General features: G+C 39.2%; 1 protein-coding gene across 2 annotated transcripts in view; it reads left to right on the top strand.

Moving 5' to 3' along the window:
* nrg3b (neuregulin 3b) overlaps positions 1-23,991 on the top strand; it is a 170,523-nt gene that overhangs the window by 70,029 nt on the left and 76,503 nt on the right. For both annotated transcript variants that reach the window (XM_046377092.1, XM_046377093.1), the window contains exon 2: positions 17,709-17,844. In XM_046377092.1, coding sequence (XP_046233048.1) covers positions 17,709-17,844 — 136 coding nt within the window. The remainder of the gene's footprint in view (positions 1-17,708; positions 17,845-23,991) is intronic.

The following is a 23,991-nucleotide window of genomic DNA, read 5'->3' as shown; positions in this document are numbered from 1 at the left end:
CACTGCCACTCCTGCACCTTCCTGTGTGCATAGGCTGATTTTTCCTAGCTGAGCAGTGTACATACATTAGCCCTGTTTATTTCCAGACCAGTTGGTGGTCAAAGTAATGCACATCATCAGGGGACCTGCTATGAATGTTGCTTCAGAGCGATACTTTTAGGCATGAAATACAGCCTGTAAGGTTGTTAAAGTGGCATTTAGTTTCTGTAGCAGCTAACTAGATAAATAGATAGAGGACAATTTTAAACAAGTCGTGACAAGGAGAGGCTAAATTTAGACAAACTTAAGGCCCGAAAATAAGATACGGGGTTTAGATAAGATGAAACTAATTCTCTTCGTGTTCATCACTCTCCCAACCTCCTTTACACAGAGCAAAGATGCTAGCTGCCAGGGAATACAGGTCTACCAGTGGACAGAAGACTGGCAACTGTTTTCAGCTTTGGTTTCTTTATGCTCTGGTCATGCTGACATTTCTACTACACCATGTGCAGAAATCCTGGTAGGCGTATATTTTATGTGCACATTTAACTTCCTTAATTATTTCATTATCTAGTAAGCATGATGTGTTTGCACTGATGCATAGTGACATGTTGCTTGCACTGATTGGTCAGCCACATGCAAGTTTAATATGATATGTCATTTACAGTATCTGCTGCAGTCGGCTTCACTGCTGTGAATTGATGGCTGCAGAGGGCCAGGCTGCTCTGTGTGTATGCACAAGGTTCTGGTTCACTTAAAGCGGCACACAGCTTTACTGTAGGGTGTATTCCTTATGATTTAGAAACTGTGTGTGCATCTGACAGATATGTGTTGAATTACAACAAGAGCCATAAGCAAGATGTAAACAGCGTTTTGTTGATTCACTGCCACTCCTGCACCTTCCTGTGTGCATAGGCTGATTTTTCCTAGCTGAGCAGTGTACATACATTAGCCCTGTTTATTTCCAGACCAGTTGGTGGTCAAAGTAATGCACATCATCAGGGGACCTGCTATGAATGTTGCTTCAGAGCGATACTTTTAGGCATGAAATACAGCCTGTAAGGTTGTTAAAGTGGCATTTAGTTTCTGTAGCAGCTAACTAGATAAATAGATAGAGGACAATTTTAAACAAGTCGTGACAAGGAGAGGCTAAATTTAGACAAACTTAAGGCCCGAAAATAAGATACGGGGTTTAGATAAGATGAAACTAATTCTCTTCGTGTTCATCACTCTCCCAACCTCCTTTACACAGAGCAAAGATGCTAGCTGCCAGGGAATACAGGTCTACCAGTGGACAGAAGACTGGCAACTGTTTTCAGCTTTGGTTTCTTTATGCTCTGGTCATGCTGACATTTCTACTACACCATGTGCAGAAATCCTGGTAGGCGTATATTTTATGTGCACATTTAACTTCCTTAATTATTTCATTATCTAGTAAGCATGATGTGTTTGCACTGATGCATAGTGACATGTTGCTTGCACTGATTGGTCAGCCACATGCAAGTTTAATATGATATGTCATTTACAGTATCTGCTGCAGGGCTCATCATGTAGCACATGCAGCCTTTTATTAGCTCTCTTACATGAACTAAATACAGGCTGAGTGTGAGGTAATTTTTGCTGGCGTTCACTGCTCTTGTATCTGACTTTATACATCCTGCATTTGAATCAGTCTAAGCTAATTTTCTGAAATAATGGCTTCATTTGAAAAAAAAAAAAAAAAAAAGCTTAATTTTTCTACGTTGTTAATGATAGCACAGAAGATGATAATAATTATAGTGAGAATAATGATGTACAGAGTGGAGGACATGACACAAAGATCATTGTAATTTCAACCAAATCAAGAATAATCAAATAAAAATGTCATCACCCAGTTGCTTTGAAGCTGTGAACTGTATGACGGCACAGAGAGGAAGTGTCCATGTGAATGAAGAATTACATTTTTTTTTACATATTTTCCTGAGGCAAAAAACAGAGGAAAAAAATCAGTAAGAAATCAAAATCTGTCCCTCCAAAAAAGAAAAATAAACCAGATGAGACCTTTGAGTTATGTGTCAGCAGATGCCATACTGATAAATTGGAAGAAAGAAATAAGAAAGAAATACCCTGAATAGTTGATAAGGGCAGTGAAGGCATCCTGTCTCAGCACCCCGTTAATTGGCCAAGTCTGCCGCTGTTGGGGTTGGAGCCATTGCACAGTCTGATTGCTGTCAACGCAAATGAGCATCTAATTTGCTCTGCGTTGTATCTTGAACGGTGAGGTGAACACATCGCTGTGTTCTGACGTAGCTATACTGTATTTCCAGAATGGTAATCTCACTTATGCCCAGCAGTTTTATTTTGGTACTGTTCAGTAATCCCACGTATAGTATGATGAGCGTTTTTCACAGTTTGGTGAGCGTTTCTGTCTTGCAACATCCCAAGTACACTACCACATAGAACCGTGTGCAGAACATTCTTCTCTGCGCTCTGTCATATAATTCTTCCATGTTATCAGTGTAGTCAGTTTGACCAGTTTATTTATTTGTACCATCACCCTTTTCTCATGCTTTGTGGTGACAGGTGTCAGAGGCTTTGTTAGAAATCCTCTGCTTGCGCCTCTGTCTTACTCATGCTCAGCTGTGGATGGCTGTCATGGTTGGCAGCATTGGCTGGCACTAAGAGAATGTCTTATAGAGTGACACGGATGGCATCAAAACAATGTTTTTTTTTTCGTTCTGTTTAAATACAAGTTGACCAGTGGCTTTGAGCAGAAAAGCTTTTATATGCTCATGTATTCTTCCTTCCTTCTGTCTTTCTATTCTGACCAATTATATTAGTCCTGCAAATGTTCATTAAAGAATCACACATACTGTATAATTACACAATTTTTCAAAGAAAAAACTTTTTTTTTTTTAAATAAATCTTAAGTAACACAATAAGCAAAAGCAACTAACTATAACATTTAAATGGTCCAAGCCCATCCTTCTTATCGTTTGCTTTCAGTTAAAGTGGTTGTCCAGTTCAAGCACTGTAACAGCCAGTGTGTCCCATCAGCAGACATTTGTCCTATCAAAGCAAGACACTAATCCCCTGCCTGCGCACTAAATGTAAACCCTGTCCACTCTGCACTTTACTCTACAAATGTTCTGTACTCTACCAACGTCTGGTTCTGTGTTGCTATTGAAAACACCACCCAGTCAAGGTGTGGACCGTTGCAGCACTTGTAACTGATCCTGTAGCAGCCTGAAGAGAGCATTGTGCTAAAATGCGTTAGTGTCATTGTAATCCTTTTTTGTAATATGGACCCCTCCAGAAACAAATATCTATACTCTCAAGAAGTAGCAACATATTCCGGTGTTTACTCATACGAGCTATCTCCACATATCCTCCACACACATCATCAGAAATGATCCAGTAAAACAAACATCAACAGCATCTTTGAAAGTCTTTGCAGGTTGTAGGTCCCAGCCGGTGTACACCCAAACCCATAATCTAAACATGGCACAGTTGCACCTGACCTTTTTCTCCAGCTGGACTGAAAGAAGTAAACATGACAGGCTGAGCTTCTGACAGAAATTTGGTTAAAACACCCACCCGTCTGACAAGAGTAAAGACCGCAGGCTGGTTTGGGGTGTCACAGCAGAGCAGTCGTCACATGAAAAAGGCCACATTAACCATTACCCCAAATCAACATCAGTTCTGACAGCTTATTTATGGGGAGCTTTAGTTTAGAATGGTCTTTTTCCATGACAATGGTTGTTTTTGGTGTAGGGGCACAAAGGAAAGATCAGCGAGCTGCCAGTGTGGGCGGTAATGTCAGCTGTTGTTGTGGGTTAACTGGATTAAGGTGTGCTGCGCAATTTGTCATTTCTTAAGCTCTGCTGCCTACCTATTTATCAATAGTGACAATGTGAGATTGCCATTTTCAGCCTGAGAATTAACCCCAATAATGGGGCGATATCAACACAATATGCTTAGGTGTAATCAACCCAATCTTTTGTAATGATCAAACAAAAGTTGTGTTTTCTTTTTTGTATCCTAAATGTTTTTGGCTGCAGCATCTGGATTCATCACAAGGATTATTTCAGTTTTGTCTTCTAACAGTACAGTGTAAGCTACAGTCTGCTTTGTTAGATATTAAGAATTTGCGACGTTCACAGTGAGTGCATAAAATAATGATTTATTTCTTGGTATAGCTGTTACAGCACAGTGAAAATAATATACAGCAATACAGTTAACTCAGTTTGTTAGCATTACATTTTTTAAGGATAGAGTCTCGTGTGATGTCCGAATTATGATAATTATATCATAATTCTCTCTGGGGTAAAAGTAAGTGCTTCAATCACAATGTAAAAAAATACAAATTATATCAGCATATTAGTGTACTATTAGTTTTTGCTTTGATGAATCATTTTTCTTTCCCGTGGATGTGGTTTAGAGCGACAGTGAATGTTTGGAGCAGTTGTCGCTGCAATTTGCACGTCATTCCCTGCACTGATTCATCCCCTGCCACTCTCCGCTAAAGCCCTGGTTGTTTGCTATTCAAAGAACTTTATCTCGTGCTTCAGCTTGGGGGTTTTCTGTTTTCAGCTTTGAGCAACTTGCAGTATCTTCTGCTCGTAATGTGCCAAATTCAACAGCCGCACAAAAAAAACAAAACAAAACAAAAAACACAGCATCTCACACTGTGCATGAAGCCAAAATTCTCTACTTTTGTTTGCTCGGGAGAGGGTATTTTGCAATAATTTGGAGACAAACATCCAGTCTGCAAAATATATTTTCCTGTGGCATTCAGAGTGTGACAGCTCAAGCAGAGGCCCTGTTGATATGTATAGGAATGACTGTATTGTATTCATCCCCAAATGGCTCGAAGGGAAACTTCTTTGATTAATACATCTGTTAGGGAATGATATGCACCGGAAACAGCCACTTTCTGAAAAATCAACCATCATTCATGCACAACATTTTTGTCCATCAGGTTTAATGTTTTCATACGTCCTCTGATGGAGGCCATAGAGGAGAATGGAGAAGGATGTTTGGGTGGGAGCAATATGTTTTACAGAGTCTTTAACAACTCCTGTGTGACAGGCGAAATCATCACCATTAATCACCTCATGCACACATGCTGATGACTAGCATTAAAATCATATCCCTATGTCGGCCATTCTGAAGCCATCCAATTAACAGGCTACATTGTTATCACTGCTCAGTATGTAGAAACTGTGTGATGAAATTACAGTAAAAGTAATAAATGTAGGAAAAGCATACTAGATTGGGGTGCTGGGGTGTTGGGGGGTCACTCCTTTGGTGAAAATATACCCTGACTCATCACAATCTTCTCTGCTTAGTACTGAATGCACATACACAGTTCTGTTCTTCTTTCACACACACACACACACACACACACATGCAGATGAATATAGCAGGTGGTGAGGTGTTAAACAGGCCATGATTTGGCCAGAATGAGATGGCAGACACTCCCTGAAGGCCAGAGGGTGGCTAAACAGGATTTCACTGATCCAGCAACAGGGCCAACGCTGCCAGTCCGAGTGCATTATCAGTGCCAGACGGGCATTTCTGTGCACTTGGAGATACCCCACAGTGTGTGTTCGACAGCACTGTTTCAGGCTAGAGCCTGTAGGTCCATATGTGCTAATACAACTTGTAACTTTACCTCAATACTACTACCATCACACTTAATTGTTATTTGCTAAATCCGTTTAAAAGTATCACATTAATAACATTAAGTCAGTGTTCTCTCCTTCCTGTCAAGTATTACCGATGACATGCTCGTTCCCGAGGGATGCTGAGCCACAACCTCTTCCTTGTTCCTGCATGTGTGACCATGGCTGGATCACAGTTGTGGCTTTCTGTTGGAAGTCAGCAGTCTGAAAGGCATGTAATCCTGTTACCACTGCTCCACTGAGAGCAACGGGCATTTGCTGTGTGTTTTTTACCTATGTTTATTTTTGTAGAGCTTTGGGGTGATAATGCTGGGTTGAATTTGCTCTGACTGTTGTTTTGTGTGTTTGTGTGAGAGAAGAAGCCACCTCCAAGTTATGGATGACATATATATTGAGCAGAAAGGAGTGACAGGGGAAATCTACCTTTTTTTAAGAGAAAGCAAAACTCATTGGGGCTTTGTTTTGTCCACAAGACACACAGTCAGTGGGATTTGTGATTGGGATTAACTGTTTTCCCCTGGTGACTTTTTCCAAGCTAGTTTTCATTAATGTAATCCAATTAGTACAATCATTGTGTTCACGGATTTGTCTCTGAATGACTCATAGCAGGTGTACTTAATGTAGACTCAATTATCAATCTCAGCAGATTCATCTGATATGGTTTGTTTCTTGAAAAATTGCTTTGCATGTTTCTATGATTAGACATATGCTCCAATGCAACACACATGAAGCTGAACTCCTAAATTAACATGTCAACCATTCACTTATTAATGACCCCTTAACTGTCTGCACTGGACAGCAGAGATTTACTTGGCTATTTTGCAAAAGCCTGGAGCTGGCTGCACATGACTACAGGGCATCTTTTATGCATAATCATGCTTTGGCAAAGTACTCAAATCGGAGAGTACAGATGATAAACACTTGGTAGCCACAGATGGCTGAAAGAGTCGATCAGCTCAAAGGCAAGGACTTCACATAGCTCTCTAGCTGTAATGGAAGGGATGAGCATCTGGGTCAGCCCACACCTTTGCACCGATGTAACTGTCCCCATAGTCCCCATCATAATCCAGACTGGTATGCTATAGCAAGATAGAAAATGACCGACAGATAAAGCTAAATTTACTAAAGGTAGTAAATAATCTAAATTCAGAAGTACACATCAGTCATTTTAAATGAAGATCTTTGGACATAACCAGCTGATAGTGTAAATCAGAGTGATGGTAAATTGGCCCAGTTTTCTAGATTAACATATCTGTAAGTGACAGACTCCATTTTTCATCCATATGACCAAATTCAAGACTAAAACAAAAGAAAGTCACGTGTCCTAAATACTTCTTTAAAATCATGTTAATGTTGTTTTGTACCTCTTATTGAGTGTGCAGCATTCACACTTGTATGTATTGACCCCTTTGGAGCAGTGACCCACTGGAAAAGTGCTACTGGATCCTCCAAACCATCCTGGCTTTATTGACTATAATTGTAACTTATTGAGCTTATCTTAGATGGCATCTGCTGGTAAAGAATGTACAACGAAACTGTAACAGATAAGCACATATGAATAAAAGGGGTCTATGTGATGTTGGTGAAGTCTGAAAAAGTGCTCCTCCACAAACAGATGTAATGATAATATAACAGAACATGGGTGTGGCTTGTCTAGTGCCCTGTTCACCTGCAGCTGGGCAGCAGATGGCACAAAACATGGACCAACTCTACATCAACATTAGAGCGTATTGCCAGTGACACACCACCTACCGTGCCTCTCCTCCCACTGCAGAACACATCAAATCACAAAAATATCAAACAGGCTTGGGCAAAGAAAACTGAAAAATACCAAATGTGCCCAAATCTACACAACTGTCTGAAATATTTGCGCAGCTAAACCTTTCCAAGTCACAGTTTATGTGTCAAACGCAGTGCAAGGCAGTGCTGGCTAAGATCATATTTTCCTCCTTCAAAATCTGGAGTAGGACTTTTCTTGCTTTTTCATATCAATAGAGTCATCTGTTGAGAAGGTGTAGGGGCTAATCACATCTTCCCTTCAGTAAGCCTAAGTCCTAAACCCCATCTCAGTCAATTTTTACACCGGCTCCTCTAATCCTTCTCCCTTTTGATGTTTCCTGCTGTTTGTATAAAATCAATAAAATATACAGCAGAAAAATGCCCTCCTCTACCTTCATCTTGGTTACTTTGAACAGACCAGAGCCACCAAAAGGAACTAGCTGCCATCCTACTGATCTCAGTAGTTACAAAAAGACTGAATTGTGTCAGTGGGCGCAAAGACCAGCCCCCTTGCTATGCCCATGCATGCCCTCAGTAGCTCCATATGCCAAGAGAGCTGCCAAGAGAGCAGACAGGCAAGCTCAGTGAATGCCAATCTGCAGATGCAGGAGCTGTCCGCTCATGCATATTAAACCCACACCACCTGCTTGTCGTACATCACACCCTGCATTCGTGGTCCCAGGAATTTTAATCAACTGCGCTGACAGGAAGCCACTCTCTGGTCCATGTAGGTGAATCATTAAGCTCCTCTCTTCCTTACTCGCCTTCCTGCAAAGATGGGGATGCATGTTGATGTTGCATTTCTGCAACGCTCCCGTGAGGAAAACGCAGAGTGGCATGGAAAACACAGAACGTGACAATGAGGTGGAGGGGGGACGACTGCTGTGCCGTTAAAATACAAAGATCTCAAATGATCGGTCGTCCTCCTTATCAAGTTCTCATGCTTTGCACATCTTCCCTCTTCTCCTGCTGTCTTCTCAGGTGTGAATAATCGCCTGCATCTTGTTGGATAATCCAACAAGACAGAGACGGAGGCAGTAGGGAAAAAAAGGAGGAAAAACAGCATCAGTAATGAGATCAAAATGACTTCTCAATCTTCATTGATTTGAACAGTGTGATTGAATAACAGACAAAATTTCCTTTTTCTGCTTTTCCTCCCCTTTTCTGATTACCATTTTATCCTTTTGCATGTGCATCCACAGATGAGTGCTGCATAAAACAGTATTTTGATTCATTTCCAATTCAAATATGTTTGTCAGGCATAAAGATGGAGCAGGGTGAATACCCGAGGAAGGAAAATAAAAAATTTTTTCCCAGCAAAATAATTCAACACAACTGTGTGGTGATCGTAGCATTGATAACACTACATCTCAACTCATCAACATGAAGAAATCAACATTTTTTTGATGAGCCCCAACCTTCATGTCAGTAAAGATGTTACAGTAAGGAAATGAAGACACAATTAGGTATTCGTCCGGCTGCACCTCAGTCTGTCTGCCAGTTTCTGCTGGCAAAGCATGATTCTCTTGAACCCTCAGGATTAATTTTTTATGCCATCTTTTTAAATATAGTCCTTAAAAAAGGCATATGGAGACAGGCACTGCCAAGACAGGACCTACTGTTCTATCAGCAGTGTGTTCACAGTTAGATGCACATTAACAGACAAGCCAAATATGCCACGTTTGATAAATGGTTTGTTAGCGATGTCAATAAATTTCAATGAAGGAACAAAAGACTTTTTATGGAAATAATTAAATGCTTTGATGGACACATTCTGTGCATGTACAAACACACACACACACCAATCATAATTTGTAATTTCATATCTCTAAATTAGTATTTTGTGGAAATAACTAAAACTAATTATGTTGGTGTTATTTAATGGGTAACAGTTTATTATAAATTTATATCAGTCTTTTCTAATTTGGAATAAATTACAATTTTCAGCGCTGCGTCTTCCTAATTTTTTCTCATGAATAATCACAACCAGGTAATACCCATGCATATTTTTGGCTGTGAATGGATATCATGTTCTGTCAATATGTCTAAAACCACCATACCTCATACACCCTGCACTTAACACTGCAGAAATCTCCCTCTCCACAACTGTTCTTCACTACTTTTATGCCTTCATGCACACTTACATGTGTGCTTTGTGTGTTTTTTAGTAGATTCACAGCCATGTTCTTGGTATCCCATTTGTAAACACTCATGAATTATTAATTACTTAGTCTTTCCGCAGGCAACACCACAGGTATGTATATTTCAACAAAACTCCAGCAAGCCTTAATTTGTGTCTCATTTCTTGCGTCCTGTCCTGGAATCCAAATCTAAATTTAATGTCATTACTGCAGCAAATGCACTAAAGTGACGTCGCTCATTAAATATACATGTGATTCAGATTTATTTCTCCAGTTTCTGGTTATTCTATTTTGTTATTTGGTCCGTAAGTAATGGAGACAATGGCGTTAAAGTACATCACCTGAGGTTCAGTGTGAGGTAGAAGCACTCATCCCATTCTTAACAGCTTTTATGAGTTTCTCACTGGAGTTAATGAATGTATGTTCATAGCTACACTGGCATCAATGCCACAGTTGTTTAGCTAATGTAATGTATCACAAAATGCTGTGACATCGCCAATGACAATGTTATCCAAAACCATAAAAAGCCTTACAACAACACTGGAGTAACAGTCACCACGTACAGAAAGGCGCATGTTTTCATCTCTGAGATCATAAGCAGTAAAATCATTTTGTCCCTCCTGGTGGTACATTATGATAATTACAGCACAAATTACAATCAATGAATCAGGATAAATTATCTGTCTGGTTCCATATTACTCCATATGTGTTGTGAAGACAAATTAGTGGGGACAAAATTACTTTTAATAATGTTGTTCTGCGCTTGAGCATTCTTATAAATATCCTCCCTGATTCCAGTCTTAAGCAGGTAGTCAGTCACCTCTAACAGATTTCATTTTGACCTTGATAGTCAAGTAACTGCAGCAGGAGTTACAAGAAGCAGAGTCACTGCTGCCTCTTGCCTTGGTTGGCATTATGGCTTTCCTACCACCACTGAGTCACAGAACTGTGCAACTGAGGAGGCAAATTACCTTCAAAGGCCCTCAAGGCACCTTCAGAAAAACACAGTTCTCGGTACTGATAATAACCTGACAATATGAGTCATGTTAATTCTGAAGAACTCAATCATTTTTACCAGTCCCTTTGCATTACCTGCATTGTCTTAAGGGTACTTTTGTTGTACTTCATCTGTCGCTTTAATGACTTTAGGTCCAAGGTCTGTCAAACAACCTGGCATTACTCACATCTATACAATAATAAGAGTAATAAAGTAAATCATGGTGAATATGAATAAAAAATGTTCCATTCCAACGGCATTTTCTTAAAGCTCTGGCGAGGAGAAAAAATAAAAGCTTTTCAATTTTCCACTCTGCAGAAGACTGATTCACTGAATTTCTGTGTTTCCTTCAAAAATTACATGCTCTCTCTCCTATGTGAGTCGCAGCACCCCCGATGTTTGTGCTGCATATTCTATCATATATGCAGGTTGTCTGTTGACAGTGCAGACACATTGCAACTCCAGCAGAGGCATGGTGCAGGCTGTCCCTCTGTACTGAGCTTTCTGGTAGAGTGCAGCACAGGCGATTTTTGGACTGGCAGTGCAGTTTCTTGGCTGCAGAATACTTGCACTATGTTGCGTGGGTTGTTGAGAGGAATTTCAAGGTCACATTATGATCTGTTTGGAGCTGGTTTAGAAGAAGGGAGGGAGTTGGGAACTTCAGGGACTTGCTTGTTTTGTGTACACTGGTCATCCAAACTTTAATCAAGGTTCAGCTGACACGGGGTCAGGAGATAATGTAGATAATTAAAACTTTTCATTAGGAGGTGAATTGTTCCCTTAAGGTTCAGTGCATATTTGATGTCTTCTGGGGTCTGCTTTATTAACCTACTGCTTTGGGCCTGTCATTGTGAGCACATTCAAAAGCCTTTAGTTTACCTAATAATGGTGCTATTAGATAATCAGTACAAGTGGTGTCCTGTCAACCAAGAAGAAAAATAGTAGTTTGAACTCCTGAATGCACACTGCAATGTACAGCTTCAATTTAAAATCTCTTCAAACACCAATAGGTGGGAAAAATGTCCCCTATCAGTTTGTTATTTTAACTACAGCTGCCAACTAATTTGATAATCAGTTAATCATTTCAGTAATTTTTTGAACAAAAATGCCAAAAAAGAAAACCACTTGCCATTTGCCACTTTGTCATTTATTATAGCAAATGAAAAGTCTTTGGGCTTCAGAATGTTGGTTGGAAAAAAGAAGCAATTTGAAGATATTACTTTGGGCTCTGGGAAATTGTGATGAGAATTTTTCACAATTTTTGATATTTTATAGACTAAACAATTCCTTGTGAAAATAATTGCCAGATTAATCAAAGACGAAAAAAATCGTTAGTTGCAGCCTTGGTTCGACCATGTAATCTGACCATTAATGTCTTCTTTATTTGTCACTGCTTGGCTCTTTAAGGCCACCACCACTAGTTGGACAAGAGTGAAGGACAACTTTAGTACCTGTGACAAATGTCCCAACGAATGCCCATCACTGGGCTGTCATTGTGACCAAGGCCATGCGCTCTTTAACCCTGCTTACAGGCAGCGACTGCCACCTTTAACCAGCTGTCCCACAGGTCAACTACTATTTGTTTGTGTCACGTCAAGGACAGAAGGTCTCCAAAGGTCTCCAAACCTACTGTATGTGTGTATTTAAGGCTAGAATAAATCTTTACAATTCTTACTCTTCGTTTCTGTTATGTGTACAACAGGTTTATCTTTGAAGGTCCTTTAGTTATTCTCAGTAGCTCAATTGCGTTTTCTCAGTTCATATATTCATGTATGCTGTTCCCACTACTGTTGGTTTTTGTAAAGCTTATCTAACAGACAGCGTACAGCATGTGGACACATGTTAAGTACCATAATCTGAATAAATTACTTAACGAGAGTTAACGATGTGTTAGTGGAGAGACACTGCGCTTTAAATTAAAACCAAAGGCTGACTTTGACAGCAGCTGACCTACAATGTATGTGATGTAACTCTGACTTCGGCAAGTGTTAACTACTATTATACTCACATTTAAGGAGGTAAAAAATGATGTTCCAGAAAGGTTGAATGCTTGAATCTCAAATTCAACATTGTTTGATCAAATTATTTTTCCTTTTCTGAAGTAGGCACATGAAAGCCGTATGTTTGACACTTTTTGGTGTGTTCTAAAAATTGTATCGATGGTTATGAGTGCATATGAAAACACAGATGACTTGAGCCATGGTGCACATAGTCTGATTATTTCTCTTTCAATAAGGATTCCAGTCATTAAAACATTCTTTACGATAGTCAAGGTGCTGCTTCAGAGAAGAAAGAATCCAAAAAGTTCAAGTCATTTCTAAACCTCTGTGACAGGTAGCATTTTGGGGGTCAATGTGTTGTCCGTTGCCACTGTTGTATAAATTTCCCTGAATGTGGTTCTGTCTAAAAGGTAGTGGTGCATGATGGGTAAGCAATCAGGAGGCTCTCTTAGGACTTTCCCTTTACGTAGTGAAGCTCTCTTTGATGTGTGCTGCAGTAAACACAGGCAGTTCTTGCCCGACCACACTCTCCTGGGGGATGAGGCTCAGCACAAGAACGCTAATGAGCACATTAGAAGGAAGCCATAGAAGGAAAAATGCTACAGTTGTAAAAGGAATTGTCTCCTGTGCTGTCTGTGCCAAAGATGCTCTGTCTACAGACATACATCATACATCCAACTGCATGCATATACATTATGATGTGCATATGTGCTGAATATATTCAGAGCATGAAGCTTTCATGGGGCAAAAAAGCTTTTTAGTCCTAATTGTTTTCCAAATCCATGAAAGTATAAGATTTTAAAACAGGCTTTGAATCAAGGGAGCAAAAAAAAAAACTGCAATATAACCACTGCTGTCATGGGCACTAAAATTACCAGTTGAAAGTAATCAAGCATTGCAGCTAGAAAGTGAAAGTGGTACTGTGAAACCGAGGTTTCATATGCCACTGACAATGGTAACAAACCATTACAAATGGACCGTTCACCATTTATTCCATTTAAGATAATCACAGGTGATAAAGAGCTCATGATGTTACAATCATACCTGGCTGAAAAAAACGCTTCAGAGTTTCACCTGTGGGAGGACGTGTGTGTGTGTGTGTGCATGTTTTATGGATCTCTGTCTTGTTAAAAATGGTATAAATACTGTAAGGAGTTTGCTGTACACCACCACACTACAAATGATCAAAGTTCGCAGCAGCAGGAAAACACTGAACACGTGTCAGTGGTTACCACAAAATACTTCAGATCCGTGCTGCCCTGTGCAGTGTGATACCTGGCCGCAAACACTGGCCCACTTTTAGTACACTTTGATTGATCTTATCTGTATACATTGGCAGAGTAGAGAGAGTAGTAGTGTGACTTCCTTTTTACTGTATAAAAACATATGTCTGAGTCCCCAGTGTCTTGTTCAATGGCAGTTTTAGCATACATTCAGCTTTATTCTGTAACCCTCATGTTAAAATGAAAGATGTTCATGGAATGATACTTCCCCCATCGGATATGAAACTACATTTCAAAATAAAATAAATCCTATGTTTAGTTTAGACTGTCTTTCTGAAGGCATTGATTGAACGCAATTCGATAGTAGTATCTGCGAAGTAGTACTAGTCTCAGTATTCCTCTCAGATAACTCTGATCTCTCAAGCATCGTCTGAATCTGTGATCCCCAGCCGGTAGATTCCTTGAAAGTTACCAAGGGAATTGGCAATCTGGATTGCCTTTGTGCAACGGGGAGAGTGAGAGACGTGAAAATGATTTCAAAGAGTCCAGGATGAATCACGCTCCCTCTGCAGCTGCCATTTATTAGCACATTTTCTGCCTTGTTTTTTTTTTTTTTTCTTTACCGCTACCAAACAGCCAGAGATTCATGGGGTGTGCTAGAGGCATTCATTGTAAGGGTTTAATATATATATATTTTTTAAGACTTTGTTAAAAGTGTTGATAAATTAACCCAGTGGCAACTTGTATGTCATAATTATTGATGACACTACATATTAATAATGACTATAAGCAAGGGACACACCGTTTATCAGTTGTTGCCTCTGTAATTAAGATGAAGATGAATATTTTTAAGTCTGATAAACTTTCAGTACTGGTTTGATATCAAAAAAGTGCAAACACGTCTTTGCCTTTTAATTGGTCCAACTGCTTGGATCAGTTTATGCTGATTTTTTTCAGGGTCAGTCCCTTGATAGTCAAGAAATGACAGTACAGAAAATATCACATCAAAGCACGCAAACCACATTATCACCATTCTGCTCTGGCACTGAGTAATTGCTTTATTAACTTGCTCTATTTCTGACAGGGGGAATATGTAAAGAATGTAGCATTTCCACAGGATCCAGCTTGACAGGTGCTTGTTCAAAAGTGCCCGACTTGTGCTTGCTATGCTGCGGATTTTTTATTTTTTTTTTACCATTTCTTGCCTGTCACAGTGATGAAAAGGGAACCCACAAGAAATTGACAGTCTGTATTGCTCAAGGCCAAACATATCTAAAGATGGCTTGTTCCTTGATGTGGCCAACGGGGCAAAAAGAGTGGAGCTAATCCTTTAAGGCTTAAGAGTTTTTTTTTTTTGCTGATTTTTGGAGAAATAATCAGTAGAACTTTGTTTGATTGTAGAACCTTGAACCTGGTGAGGAATAGCAGGAGCTTCTTTTTGTAGAATGGCAGACTTTTTTTTTTTTTTTTTATTCCATTGTAAGGAAATAAGAAGCATGCGATTGTGTGCATTTCCTTTGAAAGGTTTTATAGGTTCAAACGACTCAGTGGGCGCTGGTATTTGTGCAATATTAAAAACCACAGGAAATTTTAAACATTAGCTATTCTAGAAATCCTGTCCATGTGTAAAGTATGCCATAATATTTTTAATTTAAGACACTCATGTCACCCTTCCTCTCTCTGGATATGAAAGTGGCATATTTAATGTGCGGGGGGAGTATATGTACAAAAGGTGCTGCCATAATGTGCTTTGGAGTTTTGTGGGAACTTTGTCCCTCATGAAAAAAATATGTGAAGACGTGATACATCATCACCGACTCCCAAAGCGCTGTGTCATTGGTGCCACAGCGACCTTGCGTATCGCACCCCTCTGCTCTGTCAACAACATGTGACAAATGAAATGATCCTGCTCTTGAACCACTTTTTAAGAACATTATAGTTATGATGGAGGAGAAAAAGGCCTTCTTTACTCTTTCTTTGAAATAAGATAAGGTGACAAGTGAACAAAAGTTTTTGAAACGTTTTAGCACAGATAAGATTACCTGTGATGCGGGTACTAAAAGGGTGTTTAGTATCTGCATGACCTTGGCTTTTCTAATGTAAATATATATAAATGGTTAGGCTTGCAGCACAAAATCAATTTCCTCTTTTGTCAGAAAAGCTCTGCCTGATGTGTTTAAACTGAAACCCCTGACCTAACATACCAGGAGTTGTCTTTGTATATAAAACGAGTCGTTCTTCACATGTGGCCACTGCTGCTGTCTGAATAAAAGATACAAGGGACTATAAACGCCATTATTGCAAGGGACGTGTGTGCCACAGAGGGACGTTGTGTTCTATTTTCTATTATTAAAGTTGCATCTTGAAATAGATAACCTTTTAAACAATCCTTTCTGGGAATTTGTGGAATTAATAATACAAGATGTAGTCCCGGGTCGTTTAAAACCCGACGAGTGAAAGAGCTTGGCTTCGAGACGTACTTTATAATGTGCCACAGCTATCTGATTGAAAAATTATCCTAACTAGCAATCAAAAAGAAAGATGTGAAATGAATGCAGAACAGAAATACATCCGATGTTCATATTTTAAAAAAGAAATCTCAGAGTATGTCTGAAGCCACTGCACAAAGTGGTCTAACTGATATCTTCCAAAATTTTTCCTGTGACACTTGAGTCTCTGTTGGACCCAGGAGCGCCATGTATCTCTTTTTGTGTTCCCTCTGATCTCTCATCATCTCTTGGGCCTTGCGTCAAAAGCCCAGGATTTATCGATCAATGGCCATAAACAAAACACAGATTGAACCGGACACTGGGGCACAACACATGGATTACGGAGTTTTTATTCCTCTGCTCACTATTGGTCACAAGAGCCTCTGCTGGAAAGAAAAGGCCATTGGACCAGCAGAAGTGCGGCACACAAAGCAGATTGGGCAACAAAGACGTGGCAGACTCTTGCCAAAAAACGATGATAGACATAGGCAAGGGACGACAATTAGAAGAATATGGTGTGTGTCAGTGTGCATGTGTGCATTTAAATGTTGTGTCTGTGTGCATAATATAAATGGATGAAAGCAGAATCAGATGTGTAATCCAATTGTACTGGCAAGGTATCGAGCGTAATACCAGTCAATCCAATTTTCAATGCTTGACTACATGTTGGAGTGAAAGAGCTTCTGAGTGTTATTGTATACCTGCATGTGTGTGTGTGTGTGTGTGTCAACATGGGTTCACTTGTGCATGAATGACTTTGATAGAATATCTGCATACATTAGCATGTGGTTGCTCACAGCACACCATATTTATAGGTTCTGTGACCACATACCTGACAGCTGTGCATATTTCTCAGGGTGGAGAGCCCTGCATTGCAGTGCTTGTACATTGCAGCCATTCTCTTTACGTGAGCGACTCAGGGTCACACCAGAAGAGGAGAATTAAAGCTACATCACTGGGTCCGTTTCTCTCTGTTTTGTCTCTGCGTAGTATAACTTATTATCATCTCACTGCCGTACCTCTGCAATTTATTTTCAACTGTGTTTACTAAAACAGCAGAGAAGAAAACTCACTGAGGAATTGTGGTTAAACTACTTCATTTGAAACAAACAGCAAAACAGACACCAGAAGTGTAGAACATATGTTTAATAAAAGCAACAAATACAACACACACACACACCAAAAGAGGTACAACACTGATAAAATAATGATAAAGTGTTATTGCATCACGTCGAAGTCAGAAACATTTAAATGGAAAATGCAAATTGCACTCAGTCAGTATTTAAGAAGTATGTTCCCAGGGCCATCCAGAGTTGTCATGTGCAGTAGCACATCAAAAAAAAAAAATTAAAGAAATTAGAAGTGCTGTGCCTTAAAATGCAAGGTTTGTTCAATAGTAATTAAATCTGTCTCTCTGTCTTTTTCTGTCCATAGCAGTGGCTCCTACACTTCCTAGTCTACGTTCAGAGGTCTTCAAGCCATGTGTGGAAGACAAGGACCTGGCCTTTTGTCTAAATGAGGGAGAGTGCTCCATCATTGAAACCGTGGCTGGGGTTCACAGACACTGCAGGTGAGTGCAATGGTGTGTGTGTGTGTGTGTGTGTGTGAGGCGTTTGGTTTCTTTCCCAGCACTGACGCTTCCTCTCTTTGCCCTTCCCTTCCACTCACTAACCTTGGGGTCATTTTCATTCAAGCTCCTTTTCTTTTCCCCCTCCAGCCCGACAGACTGTTTTCTTCAAGTGATGAAACAGAGGAAAGTTTCTGTGCAAAAACAGCTAAAATGCACTGAGGGACCAGATATGTGTTGGGTGCCGCTGATTCTCAAACAAACAAATGAAAGGAAATCCAGATTCAGCTATAAAGTTCACAGGGAACATGTGTGATCTAACTGTACCTTTTTGTACTTTGGTCAGGTTTTTACCAGAGAAATGGAGTTGTGGCTTGTGGAAGACTTTGTATTTTGATTGCAAAATGCATGAAAATATAAATTAATGGTCTTTTTTATTTGGTAAGTGACCATGGTATAAGCATTACAATGGCCTTCGAGCTGTCCGTAATCAGAAATTAGTGGCCTCCATGTCTGGCATTATCCCTCACTTGATGTGGTCTGACACATTTAATAGTGATAGCTGTCTTATTAAAGCCTGTTTCCTTATGTATTAACCTTGGCATTAATGTTGTCTCATATAATGTCTTTGGTATGAGATCTGTCTTTGATCTCACTTAAAAGCAACTGAATTTTTTCTTGCAATTTTCTTTCCTTTTTATTTTTCCTTTTGTTCCGCGTTGGCAGTCACTCACAAACTGACTGCCAAACAGAATAACAAAAAAAGGTGAATCCTGTAAATATACCCTTTGTGTATTTTGACACAAATCATAATGTGGCAAACATGTCTAAAATGCTGTCGATCAGCTGGATTAAATTTATTGAAACAAAGGCCTTTGACATCCTATTTGTCATTAGCAAGTCCATACCATTTATCGGTCATCCCACTTCTTATGTGTCTTCATAAGACACATAAGTTGTTTGTTTTTTTTTATTCTACTGCAGAAACCGCATTCACGGAGCAGTACTCTAGGAAAGCACTTCCTAAAGCCCATTAGTAATATGCATTTGATCATGTGTGCATTGAATATTTATGTGCATACATGTGCCATCCATCTGTGGGTGCAAGTTCTTGCTTGCACGTTAAACTTAACTCTTCTTTGTATGTTGCTGCATGTCTGCTCCCCCTCGTGGCTTCAACTCTGCAGTCGCTCTGCTGCATCACTTTAAAAATACAGCACTTTAAAAATACATGATAAGAAATGTTCTCCGAGGGAAGAGTTGTGCTGAATGGTGCTGAATAGAAAACAGCTCATTAGCACAGCTACCTGGAATTAAAGGGCCTAAATTTTCATCTCAAAAAAAAAAAAAAAAAAATAAGATGCATTATAAATGATGCAAGAATGAGTCAAACTTCTTAGAAAAGTAAATGTTGAGCAAAAGAGTTTGAAAAACAGTCACTAATTAAAACTCACCGACCATTGCCGCATGATCCTGTCAACCAGGTAACTTAAATATCTTGAAAAATATGCTTAACTTTTCTTCTTAACTTAACTTTAACAAAGCCTTAACTTTTTGTTTAACAAAACAAGTGCAATTTTCGTAGAAACTAACTGCAAAAATTTGAAATTGAAGGTTGTATTAGTTTGCATGGCAGAAATCAATAAATATAATACACTCATCACTTTGATAACATGATGCATAACTTCACTGAATGGAGACACCTTACACTTAGGGAATGACAGGAGGGACACTCACTATGTGTTTCATATCATGTTATGGTGGCCGACATAATAATTTGGGGCATCTCGCTTCAAGAAACGCTAAAGACTCGTAGCAGCTACTCTCTGTGCTATCATTAGTAACAGCTGAACAACTGCGTACACAGTAGAACTCAGGAAAGGACTGAAGCGCCACACCGAGAGACACCCTCTGCTGATTTCTTTTGAGCTGAGTGCTTGTTGTGTGAAAGAATGATTGCAGGTTTGTGAATACTTTTACTGAAAGGTTGTTTCTTCTGCTTCAGAGAAGTACCGAAAGCATGTCAAAAAAGTATTATCATCTTACTCAGAAGTCACTGCCGTGTTGATGTTGTTTAATGTCATTGCTACTGTTGGAATTTCAGGCGTGCTTGTGAATTTGTGACAAGTTCTTTTACCGGAGAGTAATCACAACATCAAAATAGTTTGACAATAACTTGCAGCAACAAAATTGAAGCTACAGTCCGCATTGAAGGATTTTTAACCAGTAGGGGGCAGAAAAATAAAACCCCTCAAAACAAACTTGCAGCAGTTGAAATTGTGCAAAACATCAAATGTTTAAAACTGATTCTTTCTTCCCATGAGATACTGTCATCCTCATTCCACTAAGTTATGATAAACTGTTATTTACGCAAGTCAAGTCCATGATTCACTCATCATTTTAGTCTTGTTTGGTACACCAACTGAAAACACTTCCCGTCTCTTTTTGGCTTGCTAACATTAGACTCCCCTCACCAGCTATTTGTTTATTTCAGATCTTCACCATTTCATGCTGAGCAGGTAGCGTACAGTGAGCTTGTTTGCTAAAAATGGTTGCCCACGGTTTTAATTTTTGGGGATTCAACCATATGGCCTGACAAACCAAAACAATGAGCTGAAAGCTGTAGCAGTAGAGGTGCTATTACTATATTCATACTGCCTTTACACAATTCTTATCCCGTGTTTTTCTTCTTGCTGAGATACTGCACTTGTTTTTACAAGCCAGATATTTCTGGATACAACTAAAAGAGGAAAAGTTGTTACTTGAAGACACATAAGGCAGATGATTACACCCAGGTTTAGAATCCTGGAGATACTGTTGTTGATCAATCATCCCTCCAAGCGATGCTGGATCAGCTTCCCCCTGACAGTAGCTGCTGATCTCTTCAGTCTGTCCTAAAGTACAGAAAAGTAAAGGTTTAACGATTGCTGCCTCCTTTGACGTCATCATCTTCTTCAGGCCACAGTCAAAAGAGCATAATAGATGGGTGGATGTGTTCCAACATTAGACAACTAAAGATGTCAGAACAATCTTTAAACACTTGAATCATTGCATGAGAACACAGTTTTGAACTTGGGAATCAATTTATTTTGTTATGAAACATTTCCTTCGCTCTGCCTCCTTTCTCCCTCCCCTTTGCCGGATGCTCATGTTTGCCAATGCTAATAAGGCTCCCAAAATAAACATGCAAATGTGAGTTTAAGACCTACTTCCACATCAGTGCTGTAGCTTCTTATACACTTAAGTACAATAAATGTCCAAGAATTCAAAGGTCTCATGATGAATGGGGCTCAGTACATGAAAGCCCATTCACATATAGAATTATCACTCTATAGATTTCAACTGCATTATAAATTAAGCCTTTCTTGATCAAGGACTTAAGGCAAGTTGCTACTTCAATGGCAAATTCCGCAACATTTCTTTTTTTCATTAATAGAAAATGGCAGGATAAATCACTGAAAGGTCAAAGCAAAAATATATTTTTCTGTTGAAGACAGCTTACTTGATTCAGTGACACAGGCAAATGCAAAATGTACTAGAATTACATTTCAGGAGTTCAGATTGTTTTGGACAATGTGTGTGTGTATTGTGAAGCTGGTGATGATCTTTAATTTTGAAAATTAAGGTTAGTTGACTGTACAAAATAGAAACACATACTGTAGATCCTCAGTAAAAGTACTTCAGCAAGACAAATATTTAGCTATACAACAGCTATTGCCTCTGTTATCTACATATTATGTACTTTTCATTCGGAATCTCCATCATAGGTAGAGATATGATATCATTCCTTTTGAAAAGCATCAGGAAGTGCCTGTCGTGTATGTTTAATGAATAGAAGTCTAATCCTCATTTGAAATATTAAGGATCTGTTGTCACTCAGAGCAAAATCATGAAGACTGTAAATCTCAGTATTTCCCCGTGTAGATGAAGGTTTGTGTCTAATCTGCCTCGAGGAGGAGGAGAAACGCGATTTTGATATGCACTTCTGATAGCAAAGGAGAGACTAAGATGATGACACACTTTCCTTTGGCTCTGAGATGTCAGACGCACTCAGAGCACAAAAGTACATTCCATATATTCCATAAAAATATTTAAAAAAAAGCCAAAGTTGGAGGAATACGTTATCAGCAGGTGTAGCTGAACTGGCCGTCATGCCTAATCATATCATCTGCGCTCTCATTCTTATGTTCAATGCCACAGCACTCAGACACTTGTGATGGTAAGTCTGGGAAACAAGAAAAAAAAAAAAGCCACTAAAGCTTCTATCCAGAGGGAAAGCACAGTATGTCTTTGGGCCAGAGGGAGAGAATCGCTACGGGCGGATGTGCAGGGCCTCAAATTAAATTAACACGGAAGGATATAACACGTGTTCCTGTGATCCTACTCAAACTGGTGCCCAGGGTTGAAATTCAGTAATAGTGGACTGCAGCAGATTGTTGGGACACTTTGGATGTGACAACACAGCAATAACTGACGTTACCCTAGCAGATACAGCTACGTCCACAACTGTCACTCCATGTATAGTGAAATACTGGCGTTGCTGAGAGGTTAATTGGTGATGCAGAGTAATGCACAGCATAACTCTTTATGCAAGGTCTTTGAATTACCAGGGCATATTTGTGCAATTCAATGAAGCAGAACCTGCCACTTAGCTGAAGATAAAATAGGACCTTATGGCCTCTGATAATATCTTATGGAAATGACTGAATTGTAATTGATCATTCTGCATGGATGCCCTTCATTCACCTCAGCCCTTATTGATGATAGTTGCTGGCCTGAGTAACACTCTTTCTACATTTTTTAATACAATTATTTTGAGCCGGTTGTAGTTTGAAAATATTGGTCCACGTTCAGCGATGCAGATTTTGACTTTGATGTCAGGGCTCAGCAGTATCAGTCCAACATGTGCTCAGCAAACCAAAAAGTATGCAGTTAGTCACGGTTGGAGGCTGTTGCAGAATATTAGTTGGCATGAGGTGTGCACTGCAGCTCTTGCTACCACCTGCAGCACTGTGTTGTGTTTTGGTGACACACAGCAAATGTTACTTTAGTCAAGGCATTCAGTACAGAAATTTGTGAATTCTTGAATTGTGAGATGTGGAGCTGCATGATGTGGGTGCCATCCTTTACACAGAATGTACACAAATAACATCTGCTCACTACAGTGCAGTCAGTCTTGTCAAAACAGTATTTTTTTTCTGCTGTAATATCATCCCATCCCTAAAATTCTTTTTTTTTTTTCTTGACTTAATTAGAAATGATTTTTCTTGCAAAAAATCAGTAAGAAAAACAGTTTCACTTGAATGGAAATCCTTGCTTTCAACAGAATGTTTCCTAACTTGTATGGGCATTGTATCAGCAACACTACAGAGGCTTGCTTGTCTTGCACAGATGATGCAAAGCCACTGCAAGTTTTTTTGTTTTTTTGTTTTTATAGTTAAAACAGCTTGGTGCCAGTCTGCCAAAGAGAAACATAAAGAAGAAAAACATGAATTGGGCCTTGCATTATGTGCGTTAATTTTTCTCCCCAAGTAATATAGTATTATGGGGTTCGAATATTTTTCGCTCTGATTGATATGTAAATCCATGATAATAAGAAGAAAATACTAAATGACTCTTTCAAACATAAGTTGAGAAAAGGGTTGCATTAGAATTAGGCAGGATGCATTTTAAGAAGTGATTTTATAACAAGGACAGTTTACCATATTAATTTCTGCTGGTAGGATGTCTGAATGCCTTTGTTTTAATTTGGTGAAACTGTTAACATCTTAATAAAAGAAAAATAGCACTAAAAATACAACAATTAGACAAAGATTTAAATAGGAATCTAATTCTTATTTTGACTTTTGCAATCATTATTAAGTCACAGCAAAACAAAGATATGTTATTGTTGTCTTTAATAAAGATCATTATAGAATAACATGCCAGACTTGCACAATGGCTTCTTTATGTCTGACCACACCTTTAAGTATCCTTACACTTCTAATGGTTTTGCTTTCATTCTTCTCAACATGGAGAATGAAATCGCTGTCCTCTGTGTGTGTGTTTGTGTGTGTGTTTGTGTGTGTGTGTCTTTGTGTGCGCATTAAAAGCCTGGCAAAGCTCAAGGTAGCTCGTGTCTACTATTACCATGGTAACTTCTTTCCTCAT

Source organism: Scatophagus argus, chromosome 21 (assembly GCF_020382885.2).
Source record: "Scatophagus argus isolate fScaArg1 chromosome 21, fScaArg1.pri, whole genome shotgun sequence".
NCBI lineage: Eukaryota > Metazoa > Chordata > Actinopteri > Scatophagidae > Scatophagus > Scatophagus argus.
Note: the sequence above shows the minus strand (reverse complement) of the source record. Positions and strands in the feature narration are given on the sequence as shown.